The 15,000-nt window shown below is 38.5% G+C and overlaps 1 protein-coding gene across 4 annotated transcripts in view; it reads right to left on the bottom strand.

The window, feature by feature from the left end:
* Positions 1 to 52: 52 nt before the first annotated feature.
* LOC137978455 (synaptotagmin-16-like) overlaps positions 53 to 15,000 on the bottom strand; it is a 19,009-nt gene continuing 4,061 nt past the window's right edge. The window contains exons 1-4 of one of the 4 annotated variants that reach the window (XM_068825385.1): positions 12,167 to 12,321; positions 11,283 to 12,064; positions 10,064 to 10,268; positions 53 to 5,114 (exon numbers count right to left, since the gene is read on the bottom strand). In XM_068825385.1, coding sequence (XP_068681486.1) covers positions 4,795 to 5,114; positions 10,064 to 10,268; positions 11,283 to 12,064; positions 12,167 to 12,173 — 1,314 coding nt within the window. In that variant the 5' untranslated portion in view covers positions 12,174 to 12,321 and the 3' untranslated portion in view covers positions 53 to 4,794. Of the gene's footprint in view, positions 5,115 to 7,785; positions 8,807 to 10,063; positions 10,269 to 11,282; positions 12,065 to 12,166; positions 12,322 to 15,000 lie in introns of those variants that run through there. The other 3 variants (XM_068825386.1, XM_068825383.1, XM_068825384.1) reach the window with 3 other exon arrangements.

Here is a 15,000-nt window from a genome sequence, read left to right as displayed (position 1 = left end):
CTGTTGTCGTTCAAAGTGCTTTACAGTTACAATACACAGTCAATGCTGGCTAAATTATCTTGATTCATGGAACAGCTTTGACATCGTCTTGGAGCTAAAACCCGTGCTAGTTATATCAATGAACATGAAGTTAAATACATTGGTATAAATTGCGTGTAACAACCGTCCTTGTAACAGATGAGAACTTGGAAAGTCCAAACTAATTCTTCAACTACCCCCATATCCTACTAGACTTATGTCCCATCCACACCAAAGCATAAACATGTTTAAAAGCTATTCAGTTAAACATAGTTTAAAATTGTTTTTCTCGTAAAAGCTTTTTACTGCCTTTTCTCTGTTACACTTCAGGTGAAAATTACAGACTGTGTTTGAGTTTATTTAAATCCTGTCCAAGAACCTGTTTTCCAGATTTCTGTTACTGGTTTCAGATTTTTAAAACCTGGTTTAATTAAACATGTTTAGTTGGTGTGAAGGGGGTATTAGTTACCCTAAACCTAAACATGGCAGTGTGGGTGTGATACATTTTAATAGTCAGCAACTATTCACCAAAGGATGTATACAAAACATGGACCCCAGGTCCATGGACCACCACTGTGGACCCGGTCCATGGACCCCCCTGTGGACCACCCCTCATTTTGTACAGTTTCAAGCAGAAAAATCTTTAGATGAGAAAGAGAAGTCATCCTGGCACTTATCTGGACAATTTAAGCAAAAATTATTGTCTCTTGCAGAGACATGAAAAATTCAGGTAGCTCCAACTGGATTCGAATCCATGACCTCTGCGAGGCCGGTGCAATGCTCTACCAACTGAACTGAACTGAAGCCAACCAGTTGGGAGCAGGTCATGTTTTGCATGCCTTTTTTGCCTGGCATGTCTTATGCCATGCTGGTAGGTCTGGACTCAACCCAGCGGTTGGCTCAGTTGGTTGAGCATCAGACAACTGTGCGGGAGGTCGGGGGATCACAACCCCGGCCGGACCAGCACACAGGCTCTTTAAATAACTGAGAAGAAAATGCTGCCTTTGCAATGACATCTGCAAATGGTTAGACTCTCTAGTCTTCTCAGATAAGGATGACAAACCATAGGTTCCTGTAACAGCCGAAGAAATATTTTGTCATTTGTTTTTTTCTTAATTAACCGCGTAAGGTTGTGCGAGAAGATCTTCGCGCTTAGACGAGGTTTGCGTGGTCATATCACAGGAGCACATACCATGTAGTATGTAGGTATATGTGCAAAAGCGGTCTGGCAAAGTTCCCCACAAAGTGTTGTTTATTCACCCTGAAAAGCCGCTAGGGGAGTGGTCAACTACAAATTAGGTGGTATAGGTGTCTATCAGAGACAAATGTTTAAAACAGTAGCCCATACCTAGGAACGACGTTTTCACAGACCACAATTTATTGACGTCATAGCGTCACCGAACGGAAACTGTCTTTGTTTCTTGCGGAAAAGGTAGTCTATAAATAGATTGGTCCACAAAACTGCCTTGAAATTGGCTTAATATGGAAGTTGTTCACTCCTAGTCATGGGCTCATGCTTAAATTGTCCAGATAAGTGTGACAATCACTCTCTCTTTCATCTAAAGATTTTTCTGCTTGAAACTTTACAAAATAACGGGTGGTCCACAGGGGTAGTTCATGGACCGGGTCCATAGGTGTGGTCCATGGACCTGGGATCCATTTTTTGTAAACGTCCTCTGCAAAGTGATCCGCAACAACACCTGGTTATTCCTAAAACAAGATCTAAGACATTTGGGGACAGAGCATTTGCAGTGGCTGGCCCAAAGTTATGGAGCACTACCACTTTCAATTAGACAATGAGAAACTATCAATGTTTTTAAATCAAATTTGAAGACCTATTTATTTCAAGATGCATTCTGCCTATAATTTAGATTAGATTAGAATTTAATTTTTTTCTAGGAGCTGGTAGATACTTTTATTGAAATTTTACGTATTATTATTTTAAGTATTATTGTAAAGCGCTTAGAATTTTTTACAAGTGCTATATAGATTCCTTTATTATTATTATTATTTATTATTCAATAAATAAATATAAATGTAAATAAATACCTCTTACAAACCGTGTTCGAGGTCCGTACTGTATTAAAGTTACGGACCGAGTTTTTTCCCCTTCATTTATGGCCATAAATCAACGGGGAAAAAGCGAGGATCCGTAACTTCCAGCACGACCAAGAAAACGAGGTTGGTAAGATATTTATTATATCTCTGAGGTTAAGCTGGCGTGCGGGCGAGGAATTCGAAACTGTAGTTGAAGTCAAGCGGAAGGTTCACCTGCCACAAAGATTGCCGTGTCAAAATCCGAAAAACTAAATCTTCTTGGCTGTTTGAAATAGCTGCTTGCAAGATTCAAACAGGTTTACAAGTTTATGGAACGGAAACGACATGAAAAACTTGCTAGATAAGAGAATTTTTTATCGAAATTTCAAATTTAACGGGCTATACAGCGGGCTTTACTGTAAAATACGGCCCGCTAATTTAGCCAATCACAGTGCACGTACTATCTGAGAGGTATAATAAATAAAAATTAGAGAAGGAGGAGAGGGAAGCACCATAGAAAAAGGTGCAAGATATTACAACATATTTTTGGACGCCTGATTTCGATTAATACCGACCTAAAATGGACGCCAAGACTAAAACGTTTTATTTTACGACAAACATTGAATTATTCCTTAATTATCGCGCGAAATTACATTAAACAATTATACACTTCGCCCGAAGATGCACCAGAGAAATTATTTCCTGATCTCACTGTTACCATTTGATTACACATTACGACCAGAGTTTTTCCAAGTATGTCCGACTTGAGCGAATGTGAGAATGATATACACATACGAAATGAAAATGATAGAACTCACTGGGAACTCGGAATAATCCGAGCCCCAGATGATATTCGAATCCACGACCCTCTGTGATCTAGTCGGATGCGCTAACCACTGAGCTACTGGAGACTATGGCGAGCAAGGGTGAAATGTTGGTCTTTGACTCGAGCTGCATCACGCAGCTACAGAGTCAAACAACGACTGACAGCATAGCTCATAACTTGCATCGCGAAAGTCACCTTAAATCATGTCTGAGACGCGGCCACCAACCACCTAAGTGAGCGAATGTAAGAATGATATACACATATGAAATGAAATGTTGACAGAACCCACTGAGAACTCGGAAAATCCCCTCTGGAGATCGGATTTTTCTTCTCGGAAGTTACATCCTCCAGGTCCAGTTTTCCAAAAGCCGATTAACGCCAGTCCTCGAATACCAGCCATAATATGAATTTTATTCTAAAGGAAAACAAAATTGAACGCTAAAAATCGTGTGAAGATTCTTGTTTAATCAGTAAATAAATCTGCAATTTATGTTTTCAGTCATCTAGGATTGGCTTAATCGTGCTTTGTACTCTGCCGGTCCTGGAGGAAAAAAAAATAGTTGGGTAATCTAATGGCAGTCATGTTTTGAAAGGTTGGATCATACAGGATTCGTAGATCTGGGTGAAGTTTGGGAGAACATTGTTGTTTGTATTATATAAACTTATGAATTCTTCGAAACTGTCTTAACATTTGCAAATGGTAAATCAATGATAAAAGTGGGTGCGAATGAGTTATTGTCACTACAAATTCGATGTTTTGAGGTTAGGAAACAGAATTGCATACAACCGTGAGAAAAAAAACGGCCGAAGTTGAGTTGCAAAATACTATTACTTAATCACAGTAAGTAGAAAAAAAGAGATTTTTCCCGGATAAGGATATTGTTAGCGAAGACAAAAGAAGAAGGAAACATTAACTACGAATTCTCTTTTTGTTTTTTTAGATTACCCGCATTTTAAAGACCAAGAGAAACATCAAAAGCTCACTGACGCTTTTAGTCCTAAAGCTCTTATAGTTTGTATGCTACGTTTTCAGTGGATATTTCTCGTTATGTTTGACTGACTCGAACGTGACTCAATTTTAATGAATACTATAGACCTCTTTCATAATGGCGGCAAAATAAAATGTTCTTTTGCTTTAATGCTGATAAGCCTTCAAGCCTCGCTACAACGAGCAAATTTCAAAAGAATATTAGTCTCAAAATGAGGCCAGTAGGTCTAATTAACATAAATACAAAAGAATGTTAAGGTGGTCGCCATTTGTGAAAGCGGTCTATAGAGCTACTTTAAAAGAGAGTGAACCTCACATGAACCGAACTATTGCACAACTTTGCCTCTCAAAGTTCATGCAGTTTTCTTTCTATGAATAGCTTCAAGGATAGCAAATGTAAAATAACTTCTTAACGTTGATTAAAATGTTAAACTTGAACGGAACTGAGAAGAAAAAGACACTATTACGAAATAGGCACGTTATTCGTTAACAAGAACCTATTTAATGGAAACATAACTTTTTAAAGACACTAATCCTTAAATATTAAAGCCCCTTCACTCGCATTGAATGAATAGGTGCGCTTGCTTTAAAATATTGCTACCTTGCCCCTGTTGGCAGCAAGGGTAAATAAACTAATAACAAAATATCAATAAAAAATTAGCTTATCGCACCGAATATCTTTAATAAAAGGAACAGTTATTATCAGTGCCATAAAAAAACTCTCAAAAATAACCTTTACACCAAACATAACATTGCTAGGAGTGGAAAGATGTCCCAACCACTCCAAAAAAATGGAATTAGCTTTTCATTAAAAATGGACTTCGCCATTGAATATAAGTATATCTGATAAATATTAAAGAGATTAACACATTTCTTTATAAATAAATAAATAAATTTTCAAGGAATGAAATACAGCTAGATTGTTTCAATAATCCACAGCGCTTAAAATATGCCATCTTTTCCTGGGTTGCCCCTTCGCTTCAATCATTTCTTTCCAATGCGCCTCCTCGTCTTCTCCAGTGTTATCACGTCCCATAGAGAACCAACCGATGATTTCCTTTCGCCTCATTTTTTTAATGTTGACAACTGAAAACATAAGGCTAACACTTGGTAGTTCAAATTCAATAATCTGGAACACAAAGTTCTCGTTATATTCTGGGTCACACATACTGCGCCGTATTGATGTTTTGCTCTTAGACAGTTGCTGTCCTATGGAATTAAACATGGCAACTTTCACGTAGGTATCTGCAAAATAATGACCAGCAATAAATAATATGTCATTTGGATTTCACTCTAAGGCTTGATTCACAGCAGAAATGGACGAACAAAATCGTCGTCATATCAACAACATGTCATATGTATGGGTTATTGACCAAGCGTGAGGTCAAGATGACTGGATATTGGCCAAGTTCTTTTTTTGCGTGTTTATGGACCGAGACGAAGTCGAGGTCCATAAACACGCAAAAAAAGAACGAGGCCAATATCCAGTCATCTTGACCGAACAATCTTGGTCAATAAAGGATTTATTATATGACTTAAAACACCAAAAAATGATCTTTGATCTTGCGGGACCAAGCGAGAAATCCCGAGCGGGCAGTATCGCTCCATCTTGCCCGCTCGGGTAGCCAATCAGAGCGCGCGATTTGGTTCATCTTGCCCGCTCACGGAGCTAGTCATATAATAAATTATATTATTGTTAAATTCTCGACCTCTGATATTGCTTTTGAAGCTTTCTAATTGGTTCACTCAATCTCGGTTATCAGCTCGGGTATCGAGCCAATCAAATTACACGTTACGCGAGACCTGCTACACCACTGTTTTTCATTGGTTCAGATCTTCTTCGATCTCTAGCAAGACGAAAAAGTACGTCATAATGATAAAGCATGAAGGGACAAATGCCCGTTACGCTATGTTAAAGTAGTTGTGTTTCACAGAACGCAAGAAGACACTCTTTGTCTTCTTCAAAGCACAGAGAGAATTGAATTGAAATTAATTGAATAAAGAATTATTGAATTCGTCTTAAGGAGGATATGAAGAATATAAAGCAAATCTGCGAGTGTGTTAAACGCCTCAGTTTTCGGTCAGGAATGATAAACTCTCACCTCAGTCTGCATAAGTCAATTATTCACCGTTGGGTTTTATCATCACCCGTATTTCTTTGCCTTGCGTTTTGATTGGCCACTTGAATGTTTGCAGCTGTTGCTATTTGTTTTTTGCCAAATGTCTGCTTTGCAATCGCAAATCGTTTTATTCGTTTAAGTCACAAACCAAGAAACATTTATTAAAACCAAAAATGTAAAATCATCGTACTTTCCACAAAATAGATAATCTGATATTTAAACGATAAAAAAATTCATGATTTGTTTGTCTCCATTGACACAAAAAAGTTCCATTATATAACTTTTCCTATCACTCGAAAATAAGGATACGTTAGGTGCCGCTGATGATTTTTTCTTGTTAAGCGTATCTGTATTTTTTTATGCTTTAAGGTGGACAGACACGAGGATCATGTTGCAGCGACAAAAAACTTGTCATATAGTGCACACTGAGGCGACATGTAGCAGGGGACGTGTAGCGGGGACATGTAGTACGGAGAAAATCACAACATGTTCACAAACATGAACATGTTACTGGTTCATGTCCCAGGGATATGTTGCAGCGACATGTCCCATCCTGTGAACTGATACTTTCATAATTGTGCATCCAATTTGGGGAATATTTTGTCCCCGCGACGTTGCACAAAGTGGAACTTCATGAGACACATCGCGGGGACAAAGTATCCTCTCAATTGTTGTTGCACAGTTATAAAAGAATCAGTCACACCAGGGAACATGTCGCTGCGACATATCCCTGGGACATGTACCCACAACACTTTCATGTGTGTGCACATGTTGTCATTTTGTCCGGGACACAAGTCCCCGTTACACGTCCCTGCTACATGTCGCTTCAGTGTGCACTACACAAGTTTTTCGTCGCTACAACATGTCCCTCCAACATGGCCCCTAATATCTGTCCACCTTAATGCTGCATGTGAAACTGGAATAATTGTATATGACGGTGAATGAACCGCTGTTTATCCACAAAAAAAATATGCCCACATATACAACGGTGCATATAATACGTCTTCGGACTGACAATCGGTACTATACCTCAATCAGACATAGCTTGATGCTACTCATAATTGGAAAATTATTAATGTAGCTTAAACATGGAGACGCATCATGAAAGGGGTCAGGCTCTGTTTTTTATTCAAGCATAACTGATTATCCAAGATGGCGATCAAAAAACAGCAACAAGAAGTCATAAAAGCTATTTCCAGGGTGAGGAAACATCTTACAACACGTTATGGACACATCGCTGTTAGGGGCTCTTTTACTGCACAAATTATCACAGAGGACTGTATGCGTCAACGGTTGATCAACAAATCAGCAGCATTTGCGTAAGGTACAACGCCTTTTACAGTGCGTCTTCATGTTTAAAACTACATTTCAAGGACTTTCTTTGAATAGAACTTTTTAAGTTACTTTCATAGAAAGTTCAAAGAAAGTCTGAATTGTTTCTTTAAGGTACAGTTAATGATTCCACAATCCAGAGTAGCATCAAGCTATGTCCTGATGGACGTATGGTTCCCAATTTTCAGTTTGAAGCCGTCGCAGGCGTCTACAGTGGTTATAATGAAAAGTGCAATATGAGTAGGATATTTGCGAACGTCTTGATTTTTGATGGCTGTGAAAGCACAAATGTCATGTACCGATTAGGGCTTTGTCGGTTTCTGTCCTCGCCCGGAATTAGATGAAGCCGACTGTTTGTACGCAGCCTGAAGAGCCTGTCAGTTGTTTAATTAAGAAATTCTTTCACATGTTAAAAAAATAACCCCGCTTTCACACTATATCCCTCGTAAGAAAAGACGCTGCAGTGATGTTTTGACTTTATTCATATTTAAATACGTTTATCGAGTTACAGTATATTTTACATTCATCAAGAGTCTCTTGCAACAGATAAGTTTGATTTTGTACATCTTAGGTGACTGATAAATGTAAAAATAAATGTGTAAATAAATAAATAGCTGAGGCTGTTGCTTTTAAATGACCAAGTACGCCGTTGTTACGGGTATCACGTTCATATCAACAATAATAGTAGCCTATTAAAGCATGCTTAAAGGCGATTTTCTTACGATCTCAGACACACTCCATAGATTTCAGCCATAAATTCCATCTTTACTTATTTTAGTTTGCGACAGGATCGACTTTCGATCTAACAGTTTGAGTCATCGTGTGAACTACACTCTAGTAATTAAAGACTCTCTCCTACTCAGATTGGCAGGATCCTGGAAACAAGAATACAGGTATTAAACGGTCACGTGTTCAAGTGGAAAGCGTTGTGAATAAGTTTTGTTTGACGACTGGAAGAACAAACTACGTAATTTATTTGTTTTAATTTAAATATATATTATTTAAATTGTCAATTGAAATCTAGCTAATTATTTGAACTTTTCTGGTTAAATTTACTATCTTCATTTGTATAAAAGTTACATTTCATTTTATTTTTAACCCACACATCTTTTAGTTTGATTTTCGTCGCCTTAATTAATTCTTTAAGTTAGAACTGATCATTTATTGGTTACGCATCGGCCAAAGAGTGCCAGCGACTTATTTTTTGTTCTTTTTCTTGTATCATGTCGTTCCAATGTCTGATCTCCTCTTGCCCGCTAGAATTTTTTCCCATCGAAAACCAACCAATCATGTCCTTTTTCTTCCTTGCCCTTGATATTGTTATCACAGCTATAGTCAAAGTGACCAGCTGCAGATCTTTCTCTGATATTTCATACATGAAACTCTCATTGTACTCTGGATCTGCCATGTTCTTCCTAATGGTAGTTTTACTTTTTGCAACTTGCTTGCCAGAAGATGACAACAAAGTCACTTTCACGTATGAATCTGTCAGTGAATGAGAAATCAGTGTGACTGTTACACAGCATACGGCTGACTCTCGACAAATTTAATCAAGCAAATCAGGCATTGATTGGACTAAATTCAATATCGCCGGGGAAGATAAGAGGAAGACACCGTCCGGTAGGAAACGTAATACCAAATATTTTGTCTTCATGCTCGATTTTAGCTTTCCTGAATCATATTCAAAATAAATTTTCTGCATATAAAGAGAAGTTTTTATCTGGGATAAAATTACATTTGATTTAGCAAGCAACACTGTGGCAATCATCAAGATCTATTTGAGTTGGAGATAGCCCCTATTTCCCGAGAGTCAACTGCAGCGTGTATATGATGATCCCTTATGTTTAACATTTAGCTTGTAACGATGAATCCACATATCATTACATTCCAAGGCTGAATTAGAGCGTTGTGGTTTTAGTGCAGTTTTGGATATGATGATCTACGTCATTAGCTTATGGTTTAATGCCCGAGAACCTTTCAAAAATCAGCTGATGCATTAGTTTACCGACTTGTTTTTGCCATGCTGTATTTTAAATCAGCCTATATCGCATACATTTAACATAAAGATGAACAGAATTTCAGATGAGATTGAAGAAACTAAATGAGTGTGGCGGTTAGTTGGAAGGTTATCTTTATGCCTCATTCAGTTTTAGACCAAATTTTGAGGACATTATTATTCAAGTTCTATTCATTCGGTATTACAGTATGAATGAGTGACCAACAAACATCGTCCGATCTCGAACCTGCTGTATAACGGGGAAAGATGCCACTCTTCCTTTCCACCAATTACGATCGATCAGCGCCTTTCACGTTATCTGCAGTGAGGTTATTTCACTTTCCTCATTTTTGTTGCCCACGCTAGTTTTTCATCTTTGAATCATATTAATGACAAGTGAAAGACGTCAATGCGTTGAAGATGACTTATTGCCCGCCCACACAACCAGCCCACACATGCTAACCAACAAGCCTAATATTTAATATAATTTCCGACGGAAGTTTCCGAATGTCAATCATTTTAGCGGATCCACGCCTGTCTCGTGCAGTGGTGTGAAATATACGATGTTCATTTGGAAAAACAATTTTTTTAAAGTTTTTATCACGTACAGTGAGTCCCACACATGAAGAAGTAATTCTTTCCTTCAAAGTTTAACCAAAGTAAAGACTGGCGGATTAGGCGCAAAAAAACACTTATGCTTAAAATAAAACCAAATATATTCAAAGTAAAATTTAGAGTTTATATACCTGGTGCTCGTTGCATTGCAACATTTCGCAAACTGCTTGCCTTCAATACTTCCACCGTGAGTCTTCCAGTGAGTGATTGGTAACAGAGTGATACAAGTAATTCAGGAGCCCCGCTTTGCGCCATTGCAAGTGAAGATACCGAACCATAGGATCCGTAACTTTTGACGCTTGCAGTGTCTGACAAATCGTACAATGAGTCAGAAGCCTGCAATGGAAACAAACGCATCTTTATCTTCGTTTCTGTAAAGGAACAATCTAATTTTGCTTTACCAGCTTCATTTTAGGTATTGACTCTTTTACTGGTGGACACAACACGGATATAGAATAATGAATCGGTTGTTTTTGTATCCATGTGCATGTCAGGGCTGTATGTTTTGTACAATTCCGTTTCGGTAATCTCGAAAACTTTGGCTGTGGCTGTTCAGAGAGGTGATACAACCGAAACGCACACCAACATGGTGATATGGACAATTTTATAATAATGGCTTTGTTTGTGACTTTGTGCTTGTCATGTAAGCTCTTGTTTCAGACCTAAGCAAACAAGACAATTCTAGAGAACAAGCTGGTTTTGAATTTAATGCAAAATTGGGTCCGCCAACTAAATTTACTCAAAATTTTAATATTGTAAAGTACAATAAAAGAAAGCATTTTTTCTTCCAAGGGATTAAAAGAATGTTCTTTCGATCAACATTGGAGAACTGTGTTCTATTAACGCGGACGTCATAGGTCACCATCAGTGAACAATGGTTGTTTAAAATACACCACCTTGTCATTGGTTCCACATGATTAATCTCCTGCATTTGCATATGGTTTGCTCCGCTCTTTATATTTGTGTGAATTTACAATAAAGACTGAGGAGCACTCTTTCGAATAACGTTTACCACGATAAAATTATTACTGCTGATAAAATAAAGATATAGACCGTCGTACAATAAACCCATCATCCCAAAGTCTCAAAATCCATATCTTTGCACCAACAGAGTCAGAAAGCATTGTATTCGAAGGGTCAAGGAATAAACTGGAAAATCTAGAGAAACAGAGAAGAGTATTTGTATTAAGCTGTTGCATTACCACCTTCAAAGCTTTTCCCTTGGGCAAGAAACCAGTCACGAAAGTTTTCCTTCTCATTCACCTTTTCAGAGATCACTTCAACAGAAAAATTTAAGGATATTGTAAACAGCCTGAGAATAATTTCATACTCGTAAAATATCAAACTTACACTTAGTGCATTTCTTGGAGTAAGTGTTCGCCATAGTGCTTCTCCGTCGCCTTCCAGGTCGAATTCTGTAACGCTAATAGTTAATTCACCAAGTAGTTTATCCCTAGACAGTTTTTCGTGGCCATATAATCTAAACCTCAAGCCACTTTCATGCAAATCGCTTTGAGCAACACGACTGAATGTAAAGGTTTCATGAAAGTTCGGATTTGTTGATGGTTTTGCTTTTGTTTTAAAACGCTGTTTCTTTGCTGGTAGCAACACAACCCGAATTTGAACACTGGCAGCACCTCCTCTGTGTTTTGTCGGGACATCTTCCGCACGGATAACCGTTACAGCTAATTTTTCTGCTGTCGGGGCATAGCTTGCCGACACTTGTAGTCTTCCCGCCGTAGAGAGAAATTCCTCTTGACCGATATCAATTGCTTCTCCATAAGCAGATACAGCGCGTCTTGGGTCGGCCGGACTATATTCTCCATCCGAATATTTTCCGTAGCCATAAACTGATGCGCTATCTCCCAAAGCTAGATCACCATCCGACTTGCTCCCACTTGTATTAAAGCTACTTCTTCGGCTGGTTGCTTTCGATGATGGCCCAACATAATCATCATCTGTTTCGGTGCCATACGCTTCGCCGAGTTCCGCGTAACCACTTTTCTCTTCGGGTGAATCAGCCGGTGGCTCAGTCTTAAAAAACATTCCAGCCTTCAAACACTGGTATAAAATCAGCAATAGAAGGCAACAACCACCGATAACTGCCATGAATACGATGGCGGGGGTTGGCACTGAAACACGAACATGAAAGGAAAATTAATAAAACAACTTCAACTAAACGTAAACGGAATTCGTAACAAGAAATTCACTCAAAACACGAACGGCTGACATACACCCCATGTTGGCCTTGAAAAAGCGGCCAAAACAGCGAACAAATTCGGTTAAGGTTTCGACATGTTGCTAACTGTTACGCCTCGCAACAGAAGGTTGAAAATCGCTGTCATTAGGTTCTTTGATCAAAGATCATGAATTATTTATCTCGGAGCTTGCGATCACTTGATTAAAAAACACAAGGCCAGGTGTTCATAGCGAATTCTAGTCAAATGACAAGTTTTACAGCCACTGTGGCTGCTTCGACTCAAGAAGTTCTTTAAAAAAGAGCTGTGGTAACGCCCTGTAACAACATGCTTGTTCAACTGATGTTATTTTTTTCCGATTTCTTATGTTGTCCTCAAACTTGTCATCTTTCATGGCATGCCGCTTGAACATCTCCTTGCCCTCTTTGAGCACTTGGGTTTACGTTAAGTAATGTCAATTGATTTTAATTTTATTCGTGAATTTTCATTGCTTCGATAAGCGAAAAAAATGTTGAATTAAATTTCGGTTTCCATCAGTGCCTAATGCAGGTCTCACCAGACCACACGTTTAAGAACCCATCATCTCAAATCTAGTCCATCTCAAATTTTAAACCATGGAACATGGACAAATGAACCAACTGCGAATAACAACTGAATCGCGTTTTGTTGTTGTTGTTGTTGTTGTTGTTGTTACTTTTGCGGCATTTTTTCAATGTTCGTGACTTTTCTGTCACATTTTGACTAAAGGTAGTCAAATACTGAAATTTTAATTGTTATGATCATAGGAGATCTATCTTGATTTGATGGCTTTTGTGAAATTCATGAAAACAGGTCGAAGAGGGTTCACTGCATGAAAGTAAAGAAAAGAGATTAAGGGATCCCTTCATCATTGGTAAAGCCGCTGCGAAACAATCGCTGAGTCAAAGGATGCATACGCAACCAACAACGCCAGAGAATTACTTAAAAATAAAAGTTTATATTTTTGTAAGCACTGCACATGTATTTCAAGTCACTGGCTGTCTCGAGGTGTGCCAACTGTCCAACAATGAATGTGGTATGACGTTAATTAAAATTCAGAGGAGAATTGGAAATCTTCGACATGTCGTTATTGTTCGTATGTCCTAAAACGGTAAGAATGTTTTTAAATGCGTGCTGCACGTGGACAGCTATTGGTTGCGATATTAACATTACGGAATAAGCACTAGTGTTAAATCAAGTTCTATTGATCAGTGTTTCCCTTGGAATTTAAAACCAGAGAGTTGACTCTAGAGTAGTGTCAACACTAGTATTACACTGTGGGTGCTTACCATTTAGCCACTGAAAAAACCCGGAAATTTCGCTTTGAGGTCAAATGGAAAGGCAATTTTCCGGAAAATATTTTAGGAAATTGTGGACAGACTCCAGAGTCCTCTATTAAAGTTCGGAATGGAATTCGGGAAATGGCCTATATACCACTTGCGAGAATAGTTCCGTTTGCAAGCCCTTCTCACATGATGGAGTAAATATGCGGGACTGCAGAGTAGTAAAATGATATGGTAAGCGCCATTCTCACCCGGTTGGTCATTAAATTCGGAAAATCGCTTAACTTCATGCAACGATCATTCCATCCGGATTATTTGGCTAAATGGTAAGCTCATTGTGTTTCTCTCAAGTGTGACCGTAACCCAGGTTCTCTAAAAAACGCTCGAAAAAGCGGCGGAACTGAGCTTTGCAGACCAAAGAAAAACACGACGAAGAACGACGCGTCTAAAGTTTCTAGCACTTTGCGTTCTTTAGGCAATCATTTTTTTCACTAGTTCATGTTATCAGTAGAGCCCAGATATGACCAGATAAGTGAGAAAAGATTGTTTCAGCAAAGTTCTGTAGATGTTAATAGGATTGACATTGGAAATTCGTACTCGCACTCAGGATGGTACTCGAAGCATGTCAAACAGTGAATGATTGATTCATGTTAATGAGAACCTGTTTGGAACTTTCCAATATAATAATTTTTGTTTTCGTGCTTGCAAATTTCCCTTATGTCCGGGTTTGTACACAGCTGCAAAAATTGCAATTTTTCGAAAAAAAAAACGTAAAAGCTGAAAACTGAGACTCTGACGAGTCCCCAACTAGAACTCGCGATTTTTGCGATTTTTGCAAAAATTGCGAATTTTGCGAAAAATCGCAAAAGTCGTAAAAGCTGATCATGGAAAGAGGAAGATAAGTCCCCAACGAGGACTTGTCTTCCCTATCTTTAAGGTTTTTTTACGATTTTTGCGATATTTCGCAAAATTCGCAATTTTCGCAATTGCGTGCAAACCTGGACATATCCAAGTTTCTAAACAGACAACTCAGTCAGAAAAATGAGCTTTCGACGTTTGTTTGAAGTTAGAAGAAATGTTTAATTGGCTCCCATCACGCTTCAAGAGTCAACAACGGTTAGATCGAGCAACTCAAGTTGAAAGTTGAGGCAAGTACGTAAACCTGTACCAGTTGCCCTTTCGAAAGATCATGCAAACTAGAAGGTATCTTTTCTTTATTCCACTCATGTCACAGTGCTACAGGTCAAAGTTTCAAAATGGCTGAGAAGCTCGAGTGGAATGATGCAAAGAAGGACGAAAAGAAAGTTAATGGCTTTCAGCACTGGAGTGTCTCCGATTTCCCCCATGAAAAAGGGTACATGTATTCTTTGAGACGCGAAATTCCCATATCACTGCTTTTATGTAAATATACTATCAGCAGGAGCCCATGTCTATCAACCATTGTTAACTGGTAATCTGACTAAGGAATCTTCCAAACCTTCCTTTCACCTCGAGGGCTAAAAAATATCCTTATGGTAAGCATATTAAGAAACAACATTCTTTGCTCTCGGGAGTTCCAGTATCTAATTA

This window comes from Montipora foliosa, chromosome 12 (assembly GCF_036669935.1).
Source record: "Montipora foliosa isolate CH-2021 chromosome 12, ASM3666993v2, whole genome shotgun sequence".
Classification (NCBI taxonomy): domain Eukaryota; kingdom Metazoa; phylum Cnidaria; class Anthozoa; order Scleractinia; family Acroporidae; genus Montipora; species Montipora foliosa.
This window is presented reverse-complemented; position numbering and strand designations above follow the sequence as displayed.